This window comes from Diabrotica undecimpunctata, chromosome 9 (assembly GCF_040954645.1).
Source record: "Diabrotica undecimpunctata isolate CICGRU chromosome 9, icDiaUnde3, whole genome shotgun sequence".
In the NCBI taxonomy this organism is placed as follows: Eukaryota; Metazoa; Arthropoda; class Insecta; order Coleoptera; family Chrysomelidae; genus Diabrotica; species Diabrotica undecimpunctata.
This window is the reverse complement of record NC_092811.1, coordinates 21,317,553-21,339,656: the sequence shown is the minus strand read 5'-3', so window position 1 is coordinate 21,339,656 and position 22,104 is coordinate 21,317,553. Positions and strand designations below refer to the sequence as shown.

At 31.8% G+C, this 22,104-nt stretch overlaps 1 protein-coding gene across 1 annotated transcript in view; it reads left to right on the top strand.

Moving 5' to 3' along the window:
• LOC140450461 (uncharacterized) overlaps window positions 1-22,104 on the top strand; it is a 117,246-nt gene that overhangs the window by 31,810 nt on the left and 63,332 nt on the right. Inside the window, exon 2 of the mRNA XM_072544105.1 lies at window positions 20,306-21,369. Within this exon, the coding sequence (XP_072400206.1) occupies window positions 20,320-21,369 (1,050 nt within the window). The 5' untranslated portion in view covers window positions 20,306-20,319. The remainder of the gene's footprint in view (window positions 1-20,305; window positions 21,370-22,104) is intronic.

Below are 22,104 nucleotides of genomic sequence, written 5' to 3'. Positions count from 1 at the left end.
TCCAAATAAAGTAATAGACACATTAAAAAGAACGATTCGGCCCACCTCTTTTTCCAGACACATTTATCTTTTCCAGATCTCTAGTCTCATTCACGAAATTTAAATTAATACGGCTTTTAGTCAAAAGTAATTTTTGGCTATGAACAAATGGGAATGTGGCATGCAGATTATAGATCTGGCTTACTTTTTCTGTAAAAGAGTAGTATTTCCGGCTTTGAAATAGATTTATGACCGATTGGTCAACAAAAATACGAAGTTTTTGTAGTAGTTTTTCTTTCTTTCAGAATTTGTTCTCCGTGGTTCGTTTACATTCAGGTATGCAAAAATGGGGGTTTCACGTTTTTATCGACAATATCCCTTTACCGGTTAATTATATTCTTACCAGTCATTTTTTTTGTAGATTTTATTAAAAAACATTTTTCAACTGTTTTTTTTTGTTTACGTTTTAAAGGGCGTTTGGCATTAGCGGAAATGTTTCAATAGTGTAGGTGATTGTAACTTGATTTGCACTTTGAATGTGCCGCTGGTAAATAGTCAAACTCCGTGTGAAAAAATACTTTATTTGAATTAACACAATAAGATATAAATACATGAATATAAGACGGTTGGCGTCCGTCCCGCTAATGTATATAATATTATGTTTCGCGTCGCACTCGCTGGATCTCGGATCTCGTTCGTATTTTGTGTACTGTCGCCTTGAGACTCTTCTAGTAGGGATGGAAAAAACCTACCGGTTTTAACCGAAAACCGGTTTTTTACTTCGCGATAACCGGTTTTATCGGTTGTTTTTTTGTCCCGGTTATAACCGGTTTTTTATTTTTATAGTAAAAACCGGTTATTAGGTTTTTACCGTGATTAGGATTAGGTTAGGTATTATTTTGGATACCAATCATAATTATTATTCACAAGTAATTATTCCATAAAAACCATAATTCAAATTGTATTTTATTTTATAAATACAGAAACAAACTGAAAGTGCAAACTCACATCAGCCAGAAACAATTAATTTTTATTATAATATTTCGTTGAAAAGGTATTTGTAGTCGTAATATTTACATAAGAAGCGATCTGGTACATCATCTATTTTTCACACTTGACTCTTGACATTGAAAGTGGGAGAATGGCTTTTTCTGATTACCAAAAATAATGTTCTGACTATGAATATCGAATTACCGATTACGAATACGAATCTCCAAGGATTTCCCTACCTTTTAAAAACGATACACCCATACAGGAAGTATTAAATGAGTTAAAATGTATCTGTTATATAAATAAGTATACAAACGTGTTAAAAGTAATATGTACATGATAAATTTTTTTTGATGGTAGTAAAAATAAAAGATGAGTTGCAATATCCAATTTATTTTTAAGTAAAATATTTATGTTGATATTATTTTTTTTTAAATCCCATTTGAAAGAGTCTGGGACATTTTTTATAAGTTGAAATGGTTGGGGTGGGGAATTTTTTGGGTTTGGGAGGAGAGGAAAATTGGTGGGTATTTTAGAAGATTATATTTTTAAATGGTAAATTAAATTTGCATCATTAATTAAATACAATAATTGCATATTATATTCTACTCTCATAATATATTCAATGACAATAGAACCTGAATTATTTTAGCGCTCTCTGTTGAGCAGTAGTATAATAATTTTGGTTTACTGTTCTCTACATCTGACTACTGAAATTTTATCGCCTTTCGATGAGGGCACAAAGGAGATCTCGGGATCCCAGTACATTACTGCTAGCCATTCACAATTCTTTGTATAAAAGGTGTAAAAGATTTCTTAATAGGTATAGATTTCGAGGCTGCGTCCTCAATTGTCCACGTTTTTCCTTATTATTTTTTTTACTTACCTTATTATTAAATTTTGATAAAATCACTCGACTGACGTCTTGTGATTTAACTGTCAAAATTTAATTCGCAAAACTTGCCAGGTAACAAACATTCATACCAGTCAAAAATATTACCGGCAAAATTTTCTCTTGTATATTATATTATATACGAAAAAACAGGTTTTAGAAGTTGCTAATTATTCATCGTAATTGATTTTTCTTCGACGTCATCGCTTCTTCACATTGTCCGTTCCATCGCATTGTCCACATCTGGGACAAAAAACAGTTTATTACGTAAATTATAATCTAAACTAACCTACTTATTTCTACCTTGAAAGGTTAATAAAGAATATTAAATTTAAAAGCATCAATAAAATGAATTGAACAGGTTAGAAACTTATGCTACTACGTGTTTCATCAATTATTCATTAAAAAGGTTTATCGATTTATTCGTTTTCTATAATATTTAGAATTACTAATATTCACCTATTCTCCTTTTTGGTTGGGGCGTGTTAGTGTCAGCCTAGAAGGTTTTGTGTCTCTCAAAGGGTGTTAACCTATCAGAAATATAATAAAATATGTATAAAGTGTAAAATCTATTTTGAATATATATATATATATATATATATATATATATATATATATATATATATATATACAGATTGAACGAATTTAAAACGGAACATACAATTTAATATATGTCTGTTTGAACTACATTTGAAATAGTGGACCAATATAAAACTTGGACAAAAATAAATCCATACCCGGTGATAGACATTGTATAAAATATCGTCCAACTATCTGTCTCCTTTAACGGAAAGAGGAGCTTGCCTAATAGTCGGAGAGATAGAGCCGAAATTTTGAACTGATCAGTAATATGACATTTCTCTATTGGAATATATTCATTTTAACTGGGTTAAGACTTTGCCTTACAGGCGGACGCCACTCGTGGTACAGGGGGTGGCTATACAGGGATGAAGTTGTCATTTTTTTTCGGAAAAATTAACGATCGATAACATGGCTGAAAATTTGCCCAGAGTAAGATCTTGGTATAACTAGACGAAATCCCAAAGGGCGGTCGCGAGAGTGGATACATAAGGGGTGGCGGACAGGGGTGAAATTGCAATTTTTTGGGAAAAATTATTGGGAAAAAATTAACGATAAGTAATATGTCCGCCATTTTCATGGCTCATTATTTAGCCCCTAAAAACTTTAAATCCAAAAGGGCGGACAGCTGGGTTGGTACAGAGAGCCATAAAACGGGATCAAATGTACCACTTGCCTGCGCATTTTAGGTCTCGGTAACAATTTTCAAACTGATTTTATTATAATATTTTTATACCGATTGATTTGAAAATTTGTATGCTCACTTCTGTTACTATTCTGAAAAGCGTCAAGTAGAGTTTTCCTCAAAATTTTCCGTAAATGAAAATTTTCGTAATTTTTTGAGGTAAAATCTAATTTGTAGAATCCTTTCGATTTTCTGTTAGTTATACCATGATTTTTTTACAAAAATTTTCAAACGATTTTTCCGATAAGAAAAAAAAATTTAGAAAAACTTTAAAAATTTCGTCATTTTTCTCACTCTCATTGATGTCATCACATTCATCATCTTCGTCACTTTCACTTTCAATAATATCACGTTCATTATCTGCTTCATTTTCAATCACTACTTCTCGAACTGATTCTGGCATCTGAGGTCCACTAAACCATTTGAATTTATATGTTTCATCTTCAAACTCCCAACCATGTTCTTCAACAATCAATTCTGTTGGTACTTTTTTATGAGCATTTGTCCAAATATTTGAAATATAATGAGCTCGGAGTAGATGTTGGTGTAATTCATCTTGACATGGTGGTAAGCTTGAAGCATCGAAATTTTTTAGTTTTTTTTTAAAGGCTCGTTCACATCATGCAACTTATACTGCCGGTTAAATAGTGAAAATCTGACATCGTTTACTTTTCTTTTTGGAATCGTTCTCGTCAGTCCTGTTCCATATAAGTGACATATGAAAGTTTCTAAGGTTTCAAAAACTTCATTACAATCGAAGTCAGTTTCATCAAGTTGGATAAAAGCATCTTGATACTTATTACATTTAGCGCATGCGTCTAGAATTACTGATCTAAATGGAACGCGCATCATTATTATTTTAATATTTTAAAATAATAATGATACAAAATTAATGTCCAAACAGAATTTGTAAAATTATAATTAACTAATGAAAAAAAAATTCAATCAATTTGAAAGTTAAAAAAAATATTGAAAATATCTACAAAGTAAATTTCAAAACTTAAAAAATTGATAATTCCACTATTAAATTGATTTTTATTAATAATTATTTGTAAAATGTTAAAGAAATTCTACAAATTGAATTTTACCTATTGATAAATAGAAATAATATATTTTGTATTTGATTATTAATGTAATAATAAATCAAATTTTTCTTATATCTGAACAACTATTATTTATGCAATATAAATTTAAATACCTTTTTATTGTAATAAAAAATAAGTAAAATTACTATTTGTTATACCAAAAATATTTAATAGTTAACATTATAAAATTACTTTAATTTAATAAAATATTAAATATCAAACATTTATTCAATTAAAAATTAATTCGTAAAGTATTTATATTTAAGAAAAAAATGTGATTTGTAAAGTAAATATGACTTTAGTTTGAAAAAAAAACATTATCATAATATCATTTTAAAACTACAAAATATTCTATAAAAGATTCATACGATGACGTAGAGTTTTATCAAATGTTTTAGAAAAGTTTTTCTAAATTTTTTTTTCTTATTGGAAAAATCGTTTGAAAATTTTTGGAACAAAATCATGGTATAACTTACAGAAAATCGAAAGGATTCTACAAATTAGATTTTACCTCAAAAAATTACGAAAATTTTCATTTACGGAAAATTTTGAGGAAAACTCTACTTGACGCTTTTCAGAATAGTAACAGAAGTGAGCATACAAATTTTTAAATCAATCGGTATAAAAATATCATAATAAAATCAGTTTGAAAACTGTTACCGAGACCTAAAATGTGCAGGCAAGTGGTACATTTGACCCCGTTTAATGGCTCTCTGTACCAACCCAGCTGTCCGCCACCCCTTATGTATCCACTCTCGCGTCCGTCCTTTGGGATTTCGTCTAGTTATACCAAGATCTTACTCTGGGCAAATTTTCAGCCATATTATCGATCGTTAATTTTTCCGAAAAAAATGACAACTTCATCCCTGTATAGCCACCCCCTGTACCACGAGCGGCGTCCGCCTGTAAGGCAAAGTCTTAACCCAGTCACAATGAATATATTCCAATAGAGAAATGTCATATTACTGATCAGTTCAAAATTTCGGCTCTATCTCTTGGACTATAACTAAGCGATAGGTGGTTTGACAGCATAATAACTGCTTGTGTAGTCTAGTTTTCACAGTGATTCTAGGCAACCTGTTTGGGTGGAGTTTTGACTTGTTCTTGAATGAGTTCAGAATCCAGCAGCCCTCTGAAGTATTGGATTTTTATAATATAATTATTTGACAACCTTTTGTTGGCCAACCACCTAGAGCGGAGTTGAGCCGAAATACATTGATTTCGTATGTTCCGTTTTAAATTCGTTCAACCTGTATATATATATATATATATATATATATATATATATATATATATATATATATATATATATATGTATATATATATATATATATATATATATATATATATATATATTATTACTATGATCTGCTTTTTCTTACTTTTATATTAACTTTTTATTTATTTAATTACTTTAATTAATTATTTAATTAATTATCTAAGTGTCGCAAATCATACATACAGAAAACAATCTCAACAAACACCTTATTATACAAAAAAAAATTAATCAGCTTTGGTTATACTTATCTTTTCTAGTGGCTTCCAGTATCTCTTAGTTGTTCCTTATCGGGATAAAATAGGAAAGGAAATAAATAGAAATAACGTAAATAAACAAATACAGATATCTTTTATTATCAAAAGAAATAATATGAAAATTTATCAAATAAATTCCATGAGCCTGTCCCAATGAAAATTGTACCATATAAAATAATTTTAATTTACCAAATATTTATCGGTTTGTTTTTTATAACATTGATAAAACAACATAAACAAGAAATTTAGATATTCGTTAAATAATTACACTTCCTATGAAAATTTGGAAATATTGAAATCTTTGTTCATATGTTTTTGTACTAAAAAAAAATAAAATTCTGAATATTATAAAAAGAAACTTTTTAAATTTATTAAGCAATATTAATAATTATCCTTTGACGTAAAAAAAACTTTTATAAAATTTATGGTATTTTAAAATAGCGATAATTTTTGATCTTCTGATGGTATAGAGTCTTTTATTTGAAACATATAAAAAAAATTAATAGAAAGAAATAGTTAACGCCCTTGCCGAGGCGATAATATTAGCGGAACGAAGAGGCAAGTTTACCAACCCATTCTTAACCATCTAAAGGACTATTCGGATGTACAATTTCAAAAATTGTACAGATTAACAAGGCCCCTCACAAGGGAGTTGATAGAATGGCCTTTTTTTTGTTCGGCCGACACTGAACCACCATATTTCATGCCCTTTTTTACTTCTTGTTTTAGATAACAAATTCACTATAAACTAGGTTAAGTAAAACTGCCAATTATTCTTCTTTTTTTATTATTTAAGTTTTGGTTGTTCGAATTTGCAGTGTTGCCGGTGCAAATTCTTTTAGTATACGTATAAAATTTCGAAGGACGTTCAAAAATACAGATTCAAATTCGTATACGAAATTTTTCTTTCGAGTTAACTCGTATACGAAAATATTCGATTGAATTCGAAAATACGACCCCTGGAATGTACTGTTTTTCAAACCGAAAATACTGTTAAAAGTATGATTTAGTATTAAATCTTCTATAACTTCGTCATTTGCTTGAACTACTATCGCTTGTTCTAAAATGTCTTCCATATTTCTGTAGAAAAAATTTGAAACCCAAAATGTACAAAACCAGACAAAATATATACCTTGGGTGAAAGAAAACAAAAAAAAATTAATTATTTTGCTGTCACATACGACATTTGACTGACAGCTGCCAACTATTATTATACTTAAGCGATCATGAATTGGTTGTTTTAAAATTTGGTTGTGATATCAAATCTAATACAAATAAATTTATTACTACTCGGAATTTCAAAAATTTAAATTACAGTCAATTTAAATCTGATCTGGAATCTATACCATGGAATATATGAATTGCCAGATATAGACAGTAAAGTCGATTTTCTTTCTAATAATACCATTACTTTATTTGACATACATGTTCCATATCAGACTTTTAGAATCTCAAAGAAATATGCTCCATGGTTAACTAATACCATCAGGCAATTAATGTTAGATAGGGATAAAGCACTTACTGCTTACAAGTTAACTAGAAATATAAATCAATGGAATGACTACAAAGTATTGCGTAACTTAGTAACAGCCATGACTATAAGGGAGAAAAAATCATATTTTAAAAACATACATGATCAATCTTCTAAAGATATGTGGAATAACTTAAAATATTTGGTAAATAATTGCAAAATCAAAAATAACTTTGAAATTAAAAACGTGTGGAATGCAAATGAGATAAATAAACACTTTATTGAAGTCATACCAAACATGAAAGCAGACATTGATACACAAATATTCTATGAAAATAACTTTAAGTATTCCCTCAGTTCTTCTCTTACCTTTAAAACAGTATCTGAAATTAATATTTTACATATTATTAATAATATTAAAAGTAAAGCTATTGGTGATGATGGTATTAACATATTAACGCTTCAACTGTGTATTCCCTTTCTTCTACCGTATATCACACATATCATTAACTTTTACTTAACAAATTCAATTTTTCCCACTAAATGGAAACGGGCACATGTTATTCCGTTACCGAAGACTAAAAATACAGAAAGCATGAATGAATTAAGACCAGTAAGTGTACTGCCTACATTATCTAAAATTTTGGAAAAGGTGATTGATATTCAGTTACAAACGCATTTAAAAAATAACAACATAATCCCTATGATGCAGTCCGGTTTTAGGTCCAGATATAGCTGTCTTTCTGCTTTATTAAATATTACAGATGATATTTTTAGAGCCTATGACCAAAACAAAATATCAATTCTAATTCTTCTAGACTACTCAAAAGCTTTTGATACAATTAACCATAATTTGTTATTCTCTATTTTAAAATATATTGGTCTAGAAGCGAGAGCAGTTGATCTAATGAAATCCTATCTTTCTAATAGATGTCAAGCAGTAAAACTTAATCAAAATATTTCTTCATTTCTAGATCTTAATACTGGTGTGCCTCAAGGATCTATATTAGGTCCAATTTTATTCTCTATATACACATCTAATTTTCCTTCTGTGTTTTTGTCCTGTTCACAACATTATTATGCAGAGGATACCCAACTATATATGTCATTTTATCCAAATGAGTGTGATCAAGCGGTAAATGCAATAAATCATGACCTTCTTCAGCTGCAGATTTTTTCTCAAAATCATTGTTTAAAATTGAATACATCAAAAACTCAGGGTATCATTTTTGGGAGGAATCTCCATAGGAAAATATTTTTTGAGAATTATGCCAATCGAATTATCTTAGGAAATGATAATTTAATTTTTAGCAAAAAGATTAAAAGCCTTGGGGTTTGGTTCGACGAAGATTTAAGGTTTACATATCATGTAAGTATTTGTTTACAACGTGCTTACGCCGTTTTAAAATTACTGTATCAAAGCCGCAATTTATTAAGTAGGGCCACAAAGTCATTATTATGTAATGCTCTGGTATTATCAAAATTAAATTATTGTGACGTGCTTTACAATGCGTGTCTCACCGAATTTGATTCATGGAGAATACAGAAATTGCAAAATTCTTGTTTGCGTTTGATTTTTGGCATCAGGAAATTCCAAAGGATAAGTCATGTTTTCACTGTAGTCAAGTGGCTAAATATGAAAAATCGTCGGAAACTCCATGCTTTACGTTTTTACCATAAAATCATTCAAGAGAGAGTTCCACCATACCTGTACAATCGAATAACTTATAGGACGGACGTTCATAATCTTAATCTTAGACACAAGAATACCCTCACTTTACCTAAACATACAACATCCTTTTTTAAACGTTCATTTTCATATTCAATTGCTTGCAATATTAACAGTTTGTCCTACAATATTAAAAATCTGTCTAGAGTCAAGTTCAAGAGATTAATTTATGAGCAGTTGTTAGCTGAACAGTAATTTAAAAATTTAAGAAATAAAATAAGATAAATAGTTTATAATTTATAAATTTAATATGTACTTAATATTTTTATGTTTTATTGTAAATACAATTTCATTATTTAGATATAGTCTATCTATCCTATTTTCGGGGGGTTAGGTGGAAGAGCAGTTGTGTGCCGCTGTTGCACAGTGGTACACAAACTGAATCTCGCCCTACTGATATTATATTTCACTGTAAAGTAAATTTAATTTGTTGTTAATAAAGACATTTATTATTATTATTATTATTATTATTAACGTGAAGCACCAATTCGACCATTTGATAAATCTAAAATTACATATCCGTTAAAACTTATACCATACAAAAATAGCGTTTACTTGTCAAAATAACGGAAGGATAAAATTTTACTTGATAACTCTCTATTATCATCTTCCCTTTGACTTGTTGCAATTAGTCATAAAACGTATTACACAAAAATATTTCGAACTAGAGACATCGGAGAATTCAAATTATTTATGCATCTCAAATTATACTATAGATTAACGGAAAGTGAAATATTCGAAATATGGAAAATACAAATTACAGACCTTCGAGTTATGTGAGTTTAATTGTATTTGTAAAACCATGAACCTAATAGCAGACGTTATTTTTACTCGAAGATACCACCGTGTAACAGAATATTCATTACTTGGATATTTTATTTTATTTTATGGATATAACTCAGAAAATTACTTCGATATTAGAGACAGATATCAGTTCCCGCCCATGTAATTTAGAATTCTTGCCCTACATCACAATTATTATCGATATTACCGTGAATATATTATTCATTACCGTTCCTATAATATACCAACTTGATTATACTCTTGTTTATTCTGTCCTAATTAATAGTTTCTACCAATTCGACTTGATTGTTTATGAATAAATGATCGGATTTAGTGACCTTGCCGTGACCTCTGACAGGGTTTATAAACCATAAAACGACAACGAAAGGGATATTTAAAGCTCAGCCGGAAAGGAGAGATTTGTATTTTTAGATTTAATTTGGCTATTCGTAGAACGACATTGCTATCTGATCATATATCTACTCGGCAAAGGACATGTTTCTTAGGTCATCAGACAATTTAAAATGTAATGATAAGGCTCCAAGCCTCTCCCAAACTGAAAGAGGTCCTTTGAAAGTACTGAGCAAAATTTTGTGCTGGAACAGGCAATAGTTGCTTATCCTGTCTTTATACGCGCTATGAGCGAATCCCTCACCATTTTTATTTAAAAGTAATGACATTGTCTTAGCTAATACGATAACTTTGACCGCCAAGGAATGCATTTAGCATCGTTCATAAGAGGAGATGACGTTTCTGAATATTTCAGGCAGTCACCCAGTGATACTGGATCGAAGTGACAGCCCTCTATAAGTGAGGATACTTTTCTCTACCCGTGCGATCACGTTTTTGTAATTTCAAAGAAACTTTTATGTTTGTAAAATCGGTAAGATAGTTTCGAAACAAATATCTTACCGATTTTTCTATCAGATGTCGCTATTGCGTCCATAACGAAGTCATGTTATTGTTACTTCTAATAAGACAGAGAATTTTATTTTTCACGTTAAGAACGGCTATGAATAACTATTCTGATGAGCTTTATTAAAGCGAAATACGTATCAATAGATACATAGACGATTTGAACGTGAAATCAAATATTTTCTGTCTTTTTCATTTTATGTTTGTGTTTAATATTTGGTAAGTTGAAGGTATATCATTAAAACATTATTTTTTGGTTAGGAAGCCCTTGCTATTTTTAATTTGAATCTTTTAGTAAAATGGATCCGCGTCAAGAACCAAGGGACTATTCGGAAATTCGAGATAAAACAGAGCGTCCAAAAATAAAACGAGAATCTAATACAGTACGCTGACGAGATAGAACTGATTAGTAGAAACCTAAGCAGTTTAAAGGAAGAATTTGCGAAGTTGTGAAATGAAGCATCGAAGACGGGTTTGGCAATAAATCAAAATAAAATAAAATACCTAATACGCTTAAGGAAAAGTACAGTTAATGTGACAAGTTTAAATATCGGGGAATATAAGTTCGAAAAGGTAGAACACTTTAAACATCTTGGAGTTTCCGTTAATTTAACTAATAAAAGAAGAATCAATGAAAGAATAAAACAGTAAATAGAACTTACTGGAAAAATACAACAACTTCCTCGAAGATAAGAAGTTTACTCAGAATATTAAACTGAAACTTTACAGAGCAGCAATTAGACCAGTAATCACATATGGTGCTGAAGTCATATGCCTGAAGAAAGATGAAGAAATATTGAGGATCTTAAAGAGAAAAATCAAAAATAATGACAAACACAGATGACCCCAGACGTATAACTATAAATGGCAGTGAGATAGAACAAATCCAGGAATATATCTACCTAGGCCAAATCCTGAGACTTGACAAAGAGAACCAAATTACTAGAAGAGCAAGACTAGCATGGGCGGGATTTGGAAAACTTAGTTGGATACTTAAGAACCGCAAAATACCCCAATACTTGAGGAGCAAAGTGTTCAACCAATGCATCCTTCCTATCATGACATATGGATGTCCAAACCTGGACCCTAACCAAGGCAAACATGAATAAACTAGCCACAACAAAAAGAACAATGGAAAGAGCAATGTTAGGTATACGATTGTCACATAAAAAGAGGAACGACTTGGTAAGATCCAAAACAAAAGTCGAGGACATAGCAACAAAAATTGCCAAAATTAAATGGAGCTTCGCTGGCCATACTGCTAGACAAAAAGACCAACGTTGGAATACTACAATACAGCATTGGAGACCTTATGAAAGTAAACGACCAAGAGGAAGACCACAGATGAGATGGGTTGATGATATTAAAAGAATAGCCGGAAGAAATTGGAAATATGTTGATCAGGATAGAGACCGATGGAAGGAGTTGGGAGAGGCCTATGTCCAAACATGGACGACAGAAGGCTAAGAAGAAGAAGAAGAAAGAGAAAAATCATTCGGAGAATAGCAGGCCTACTAAACTTAGGTAATAATAAATTTGGAAAACTAATGAAGTAAGATCCAACTAGATCTAGACATACAAATAAAACGTATAATAGCAATGACTAAAACTACTTTTATGACAATGAAGTCATCTCTTTGCAATAATCATCTCAGTTTAGATCTAAGACAAAGAATGGTTAAGTGCTATGTTTGGTCCGTACTTTTGTATATTGCAGAACCGTGGACGCTAAAAGTATCGATCATGAACAAAATTGAAGCATTGAAAATGTGGGTCCATAGAGGAATGCTAAAGATACCTTGGACAGCAAGGAAAACTATTGAAGAAGTACTAAGGAGCGTCAACAAAGATAGAGAACTGCTAAAAGACTGTTAAACATCGAAAAATGTCTTATCTAGGACATATAGTAAGGGGAAGTCGATATAAAATATTAGAACTGATCCTTAAAGGCAAAATAGAGGGCCGTAGAGGTGTAGGAAGAAACCAACTTACTACTACTACTAAGGATTTCCACAGTTTTCACTGTCTTCCTTCACTCAACCGTTTTCTCCAATTTTCCCTGTCATTCCAGTCTCCATCTCGCAGGGTTCTTTTCTCCATAGCCTCGTCGATTTCATCTCTGAATGACCTTCGGGGTCTTCCTCTCTTTCTTCTTCCAATCGGGCTCCATTCTGTGATTTTGTTTATCCAGCGTCCTCTGTCCGCTCTTCTGACGTGGCCGTACCAGGATAGTCTCTTCTTCTCTATATAGTCGATTATGTCTGATTGCACTCCCATTCTCCGCTTAATCTCTGCGTTTTCAATTCTGTCTCTTTTTGTAAGTCTACAGCTTCTCCTCAGGAACTCCATTTCTACTGCTCTTATTCTACCTCTATTTCTCTTGTTTATTGTCCAGTTTTCGGACCCATATGTCAGGATACTTCTTGTCAGGGTGTTATATATTCTCTTTTTTGTCTTTATCGTAATGTTCTTATCCCACAACACTGAGTTTAGTTGTCTTATACAGTTTCTTGTTTGTCTCAGTCTGTTGTTTATATCTTCTTCTGTTGTTCCCTGGTTCGATATTATGGTTCCTAAATACTTGAATTTATCTGTTCCATTTATTTGTCTTCCCTCGTCTATCTCTAGGTTTCTCATATCCTTGTTTTCTGTTGTTAGGTATTCGGTTTTCTCTAAGTTTATTTCCATTCCGTTGTTTTTATATTCTTCTTCTAGTTTTCTGAGCATAAAGCTGAGATCTTCTTCATCTTGTGCGATGACTACTTGATCGTCGGCAAAACTTAAGGTGTATAGGTATTCGTCTCTTACTGGTATGCCCATTCCTTCGCACTTTCTCCTCCATGGTTTGAGTGTCTTTTCCAAGAATATTTTAAACAGAGTAGGGGACGTAGCACAGCCTTGTAGAAGTCCTTTTGTCGTCTTAAATGGATTGTAGGCTTTATTTCCACATTTAATAGCTACTTTGTTTTGTTTGTATAGTGCTTTAACTGCTTTTATTAGTGTTTGTCGGATTCCGAGATCATTCATTGCTTCCCATAATTTGACTCTAGGTATTAAGTCATATGCTCTCTTTAGATCAACAAAGGCCAGATGGACCGGTCTACCTTTTGCCATTTTCTTCTCTATCAGTTGTTCTAATGTGTAAGTATGATCTAGGCATGAGTTTCCTACTGTGAACCCTGCTTGGTCTTCTCCAAGAAACCAACTTTCCTGGTTAAAAAACATTAGTGAATGGACACAGATATCAAATGCAGGACAACTATTCCATATTGCAGAAGATATGGCACGCGAAGAAGAAGAATGAAGTAAGAGAACTTTTGAAAGGAGAAGACATCGTCAGATTTATCAAGGTACAGAGACTTAGATCAATTGGACATCTAGAAAGAAGAAATCTAGAAGCAGTTATTAAGAAAATCACCAAATGGAGACCAGTATCAGGCAGACTACGAGGGAGACCAAAGACGAGATGTTAGAACCGACCTCAATAATATGGGAGTTAGAGATTGGAAAAACATAGGCAAAAACAGGAAAGAATGGAGAAATATCATAGAAGGCGCCAAGTCACACAACCAATTGTAAAACTAAAATGTTAATGCGGACTAATCCCCGCGACAAATAAATCGGAAGGGTCCAGATCACTCCGCATGAAGTGTAGTGCAATGATGATATATAAACCAAAATATTATTAATTTAACAAAAAAAGTGATAAAATATTGTAAATAATATTGTAATAAACAAATAAGATAATAAATACACAAATGAAAAGTTTTAAAGGTAATATGTATATCTAAAGATAATGAACGCATCTACACAGATTCTTCCTTCTTTATTTCCCAACAGGATCTACACAAAAAATTTTTGTGTGTTTCTTACAAATCGGGTTTTCACAATTTGTTTTTCACTACTTTGTCTGAGTAAGAGGAACATTTATTAGATTCTCAATTTATTTCTAGAGGCTGTGCTTCATCACGAATTCCCAAATAGTCACTTGGTTCTTGACGAGGATCCATTTTACTAAAAGATACAAATTAAAAATGCCTATGGCTTCCTAACCAAGCAATATTGCTTTAATGATATACCTTGAACTTACCCAAATATTAAACACAAACATAAAAGTTTCTTTGAAATTACAAAAACGTGATCGCACGTACAGTGAGGAGTACCCTCACCTAAAGAGGGCAGTCACTTCGAACAAATATCACAGCTTACAGACCGCCTGAAATATTCTGAAATATTCTGAAACGTTGTCCTCTCCTCTTATGAACAATGATAAACGCAATCTTGTTGATCAAGTATTAGCTAAGACAATGCCATTGCTTATAAATAAATGTGGTGAGGGATTTGTTCATTTAACCGATCTAGTCCAGTTTTTGCAATTTAAACACGATAGAGCCATCAAGTTCAGGTACATTTAAGTAAATTTTAATACAGAAAAAAGCAGTTATTAACAATATTCAAAGACAGCGATTTTGTTGTTCATTTTGCAATAACTTTTTTGTTTGTCATCCGATTTTAATTTAACATATCTCATTTTGTGTATCTTTTTTTTTCTGAAAAGTTCTCTGTTGACGTCAAATATCTAAATAGACAAGTTTTTAAGTTATAAGCAAAATCATACGTTTGGCGTTTTTATTGTTTATTTAAACATATTTCCACTAAAAAATTAATGAACCCCTAGATGAGTCATTTTGTATTATCTCATACTACACATTTCAACTATTAAACCCGTGTAGACAATTGTGTGGTAAGGGCGGATCCATGATGGTTAAACACATATCCCGCTTGCCACGAGAAAAATGTTCTTTGTTTTAGAATTTAGACTTAGAAGCCCCCTTCTACAAACATCTCATAATGCTAACCTGGTGACTAAGGTTATTTTCAATACCACGCCGATTTTCAAAGATACGCGAAAAAAGTTTTAGTAAAATCTTTACCGAAGTTAAAGAATTACCAGATGGGCTGGACGTTAAAGTGAAGTTAGCCCCCTTCTACAAAGATCTCATAATGCTAACCTGGTGACTAAGGTTATTTTCAATACCACGCCGACTTTCAAAGATACGCGAAAAAAGTTTTAGTAAAATCTTTACCGAAGTTAAAGAATTACCAGATGGGCTGGACGTTAAAGTGAAGTTAGCCCCCTTCTACAAAGATCTCATAATGCTAACCTGGTGACTAAGGTTATTTTCAATACCACGCCGACTTTCAAAGATACGCGAAAAAAGTTTTAGTAAAATCTTTACCGAAGTTAAAGAATTACCAGATGGGCTGGACGTTAAAGTGAAGTTAGCCCCCTTCTACAAACATCTCATAATGCTAACCTGGTGACTAAGGTTATTTTCAATACCACGCCGACTTTCAAAGATACGCGAAAAAAGTTTTAGTAAAATCTTTACCGAAGTTAAAGAATTACCAGATGGGCCGGACGTTAAAGTGAAGTTACTTAGATTTGTGGGTAGACTGACTAAAAGAGCCAGTCGTTCAGGTGGCTCAGAAGAATAATACAGACGTTCAATTTATATTTTAATATTTTTTAGTCAGTAAGGCTACAACAGAGAGGTCCTTCTATACATTAAGAGTGAAGACTTGGCTGAGGGCAAAGATATGAAAACCTTTTGCCTCTTTCATATTCACCGAGACATTAAAGTAGACACTGAAAAAGTAATAGAGCGATTTACACACAAGCGATCTAGACGAGTCGAATTTGTTGTAAGGTTCAGTGTACAAGAATAATTTTTGTACTAGACGAATAAAGTAACTTGACCAATATTGTGTCTCCTTTTATTTATTACATTTTATTTTCATAAACTAAACTACATTTCTTTCTTTGCACTTGTTGGATTTCATGAGGTTTAAGGTTAAAATTTGCTCATTTTTTGTTACTAGACAATTAAAAATACTTTAATAACGATAATTTTTGAATGTCTTAATGGCTCTTAAAAGTGTGTGAAAAGTTCCCTAAAACTCACGATTTTAACCCTAATTTTTAAAAAAATTCCCCCAACTCCCCGGTACCCCCATAAAAAGTTCATGTCCCTCCCTCCGAAAATCGGTCCTGGATCCGCCTTTGTTGTCTTGAGTACAAATCTAACTTAATTGGCCTATAATGTATCATATTTTTTCATGTTCCTATGAGAATTTACGATCCCTTAATTTATTTTACGATTTCTCATATTACGTTTGTACGTGCCATTACTATGACAATAGTTTTTATAGTGAACGTGTTGCTAGTTAGTATAATGCATCTCCTTTCCAGCGCATTGTGTTTTATATAATCCCTAGAAACATACAACAATGTAAATAATCACAGTAATTAATCAACATTCATTACAGAGCTATGCATGCGAAGTTGAGAAAACAACGTAATTCTGAAATATAGTCGTAAAATATATTCTGTGGAATGTTACTATACTTCTTTGTATACAGGGTGTTTCAAAAAGGTGTGTCTTAAATTAAATCGCGCATTCCAGGGACAAAAATAAATTGATTGAATCCAACTTACCTTAGTACAAAAGTGTACACAAAAAAAGTTACAGCACTTTGAAGTTACAAAATAAAATTTGTTTTTTTGCATTATCTCCTAAACTACTTGACATTTTGTAATAAAAATGAACACGTTACTTTCTTGTTCTGAAAGCATTTTTCATACAAAAGAAACAAAAAAATCTAAGCGCATAGAAAAATTTTAAGGGGGGCGTGCAGCCCTAAATCCAACCAAACTTTTGAATACGTTCAAATCAAATGAATTTTGTGGCATCAAAGGGAGTAAATGTTGTATAGTCGGTTCGCTATATTTACGCGGGTTTCGGATTAACAAAATTATGCTAATGACTCATTGATAACCAGTTGCAGTAAACGACTTCCCAGAAAATTAGGTAAAAACTGCATTAATGGTCATATTTTAAAATACATTAAAATAACATTAGGGTAGGTATAAATTTGTTACAATATTGCAGTTGAATTGATTCTTTGCCAGTGTTGACATTGTATGTTTGGTGGAAATATTTAAAAATGCCTAGACGTGTGTTAGATGTAGATAGTCTAATTTGTAGTGTACATAAGTATTTTACGGATGAAAAAGAAAATGGCGGTCCTTTGAAATCGGTAATCTGTTCAACAACGCGTATGTGATGCTCTAGGAATTAGTGAAACCAAACTAAGAGGAGTATTACAAAATCGCAATAATGAACGGCCGAAAGAAGATCACCGAAAAACTCGCCTATCATTGAAAACGAAAGATATTCTAGATGGAAAAAAATTTGAAATTCGTGATACCATTTATGGAATGCGAGCCAACAAGGAACATGTGACCTTAAATACAATTCTCTCGGAATTAAAAGATAGAAAATTTGACGAAGTCTATGGCAAGTGATACATAATTTGGGTTTCAAATTTCAAAAGGAGGATAACAGAAAAGCCCTTTGTGAAAGAAGTTCTGTTGTGCATAAAAGAATTAACTTTCTAAGAAAATATTCTAAATTAAAAGAAGAAAGGGCAAATTTTATATATTTAGACGAAACATGGATATTTTCTAGGGGTGCAACCAAGAGAGTATGGCAAGATGATAACGTAAAGTCTATCAAACATACTGATGGAGAAGGGAAGCGACACATAATTTTACATGCAAGAGGGAAATCGGGTTTTATAGAAGGTGCTGATTTAATATTTTCATCTAAATCAAAATCAAGTGACTATCACGATAATATGAACACAGAAATGTTTGTAAAATGGTTACATGAAAAACTTCTCCCAGGTTTAAGTGAGCCCAGCGTAATTATTTTAGACAATGCACCTTACCATTCTGAAGTATTAAACAAAAGTCCAACGAATTCTTGGACTGTTAATAAAATCAAAGAATGGTTGACAAAGGAACATATACCATTTACATATTTTAAAATCAGAATTATTAAGCTTGGCCAATATCCACGCAAAACCAAAAACCTTTGTTGTGGATCAGATTATTGAAAGTTACGGTCATCAAGTTTTACGTCTGCCACCGTAGCATTGCCAGTTTAATCCCATCGAATATATATGGGGAATAGCAAAACAATATTATGACAACCATATTGGGCCTAACGGTTATAGCGACGACGCAGTTCGTGAAACTTGGCGAAAGGCACTTTCAGTTGTAACTCCAGAAGTGTGGTGCAACTGTATATTCAAGTGCGAGAAACTAATAGAAGATCGGTGGACTCGTGAAAATAAAATAAACGAAATAAGTCCAATCATAATAACAATTAATGGTGATGACAGTGATGATGATGACGATTATGATATTTTTGATGATAATGACTGATTTTCATTTTTGTTGGCAAGTTAAATTTTTTTATTTTTCATTAGAAATTCTCTCCATTGAACAAATATACATAGACCATATTTTCTGTGTGAAGTGTAATATAAAATTATTCTTAGGTTTATATTAGCCACATTAGACTCCATTAATGAAGTAATTCTCCTTTTATACTGTCAATTATATAAAAGATTTTCCATTATTATTTAATTTAAAAAAGTTATGGATTATTTTTCATTTCATTTGACCAGTTGATATTGCCCCAAAGAGCAGGTAATTAAAACTGGGTACTTACAATAAAATTTTTAATCCGAAACCCGCGTAAATATAGCGAACCGACTATATTTGTCATTGTGCGTTAGGATAATAACGTTTATTCTTTTGCATATTTCGTTTATTATTGTTATCACTAAATTTATAAAAAGCATTTGTTAGGTACCTGTATCAACGAGTGTCACGGGAAAATCATAAGTTCCCATCGTTAGTCTACATAACTTACAACAATATTAACTTCTTTATAAACCAGCCTCCTACTGCTACAAAAACATCATCACATTCTTTAAATTTTCTTGAATATTTATATTACGTACTTTCCCATTACTGGCGGTTTTTTCAACTTCATAGAATTGTTTATTGCAATTATATAATTGATTCATAATTACAGTGTACAGATTCGGACATTCCGGTTATGAATTATTCAAGGTTATTGGGTCTTTATCTTGACTATAGTTTTTAATACAGATACATTTTTTATATAAATTAAATATTCATATCAATATTTAAATTGCTTTAGTAAATCTACTTTGATTTTAATTTTCCCGTTGCGTGCACTACGCAACAATTGATAGTTTTTGTTTGTTGCACTTTAATGAATGTTTGTTAGTTAATTCGCCCACGCTGATTAAGAATAGTATGTAATTAGTTTTTCTTAACTGTTAATACCTTTATATAAATCATGGATTATTTAATCGTTTAATCAATTAATTTTTAATAAACAATATTTACCTTATAATAACACATATTAAATCTTTCATTCTGCCAATTTTTGTATTTAACCCATTTTTGTACCCACTTTTTTTTATTGCTACATACGTCTCTGCTACGTCTGAATACGGGGCCATACGGCATAGAATAGTGGAACATATTTTATACGTTACATTTAGGAGCATAATTCCTCTGCAATTAGAGTATTCAAAGATAGCTTCTTTTTTCTGCCTGGTGCAAAGTATTAAAACGTTCCAATCACTATGGAAGGATGTCTGTATCCATATTTCTAATATGAGCTGTTGTAGTATCAGTATCCCTTGAAAGCTTCACATATATATTAAATATAAATTTTTTTACTATTTATTCTTAAACATTTTTTTTTTGTTGCAGGATGACAACTGAACATGCTTGAGAAAAGACCATGGTCCAAGTTGGTAGTTTTTCTACTAGGATTTGTGATAGTGTTGTTATTATGGCACGAATTGTCAACCCCTCGTTATATAGTAGTTCCAGCGTCCACTACAATATCTACACCATACACAGTATTGACGGAGGATGACACCGGTTTTCCTGAAAAAGTCCTTCATGTACCAGAGAACGATTACAACCAACTGATTGATCTCAACTTTAATTTTTCTATGATTAACTTCATTTGCAACGAAACCATTCCTCTATTACTTCTAGTATTAGTGCACTCAGCGCCAGTAAACTTTGATAAAAGACAGACTATACGAGAAACGTGGGGAGAAAAGGAAGAAAACGTGAAAGTATTATTTATGGTTGGCAGTGTTCATTCCGAGCACTTACAGAAGATGATAGAAGCGGAAAATGTGTTGCACAATGACGTTATTCAAGGCAGTTTCGCAGATACATACAGAAATCTTACTTATAAGCATGTGATGACTTTGAAATATTTCGTTTACCATTGCCCTCAAGCCAAATATATCTTGAAGACTGATGATGATGTATTTGTCAACATGCCAACTATGAAAAATTTTCTGATCTACGATTTATCCCCTCATGGTGCTAGGAAAGGTTTATTTTGTACACCTAGATATAATAGTTTAGTCTTAAGATCCTATAGATCAAAATGGAGGGTGTCTTTTTCGGAATATCCGGAACGGGTTTACCCGGCGTATTGCCCAGGGTGGGCGCTACTCTACACGCCAGATGTGATATTTGCTATTTACAAGGAAGCTCAGAAGTCGCATTTCTTTTGGATAGACGACATCCACATTACCGGTACTCTTTTTAAGAAACTTAATTTTACTCATACCGATATTGAACCGTTAGTTTTATCTGAATCTAACTTATACAATATCGTTTATAGATCTTATAACGTATCTCAGCCGTTCCTTTTTGGATCGGCTAATATGCTAGAAACCGAAATAAGGAAGCTATGGAATTTTGTTAAAAAGCGCGAAGCGCATAAGTTTATATTTAGTGATATTACAGTTTAACTTAAAAGATTTATAGAACATATTTTGATAGAAAACAATTTCAGATAGTCCAAGGATCATGAAAGACTAAAAGAAAGAATATATTTGGTATGTTTCTAGACCCCTATTACCCCATAACCAAATAATTCTCAAATTTATTCAGTTTGCTGCAGAAGCTATAGCGGAATAAGATTTGAAACGATTTTTATTTGGGGTTGGGCACTTGAAAGTACATCTTTAGAACTCCTTAAGCCAAAATTTTAGGTCCCTAGGTGGCCCCTAGTTTAAAAAAAATGCCAAACGATTCATTGATTTAAAAAATCTGGAAAAATTCAAAAATATACATTTTAATGCCCAAAAACTCTCTGATTTTTTTTTTAAAAATCTTTTGCATCAAAATTGGGCTCAGAAAAATATTTGAGTTTTTCAAAAAAAAATTAGGTATGTAGGTAATTTTTGGGGCAAACTTCTAAATTATTATTTTGCTCGTGTTTTTTCCTTTCTTTTGAATGGCAGGGTTAGATTTTTCATTTTCTCTCCGGGAAAATTGTCAAAATTCGAAAAAATTCTTTTTTTATGTTTTTTCCCATGGTTTTAGAACATAAACCCAACTGTGTCAATAAATAACGATTTTATATTATATATTTTTTTATTTCTAATAGCGCAATCTGGTTTGCCATATTCAGACCAGAATTTGCTCAAAATACGACAAACACTCTTTTTTGATATTTCTTTCATGTTTTTAGCACA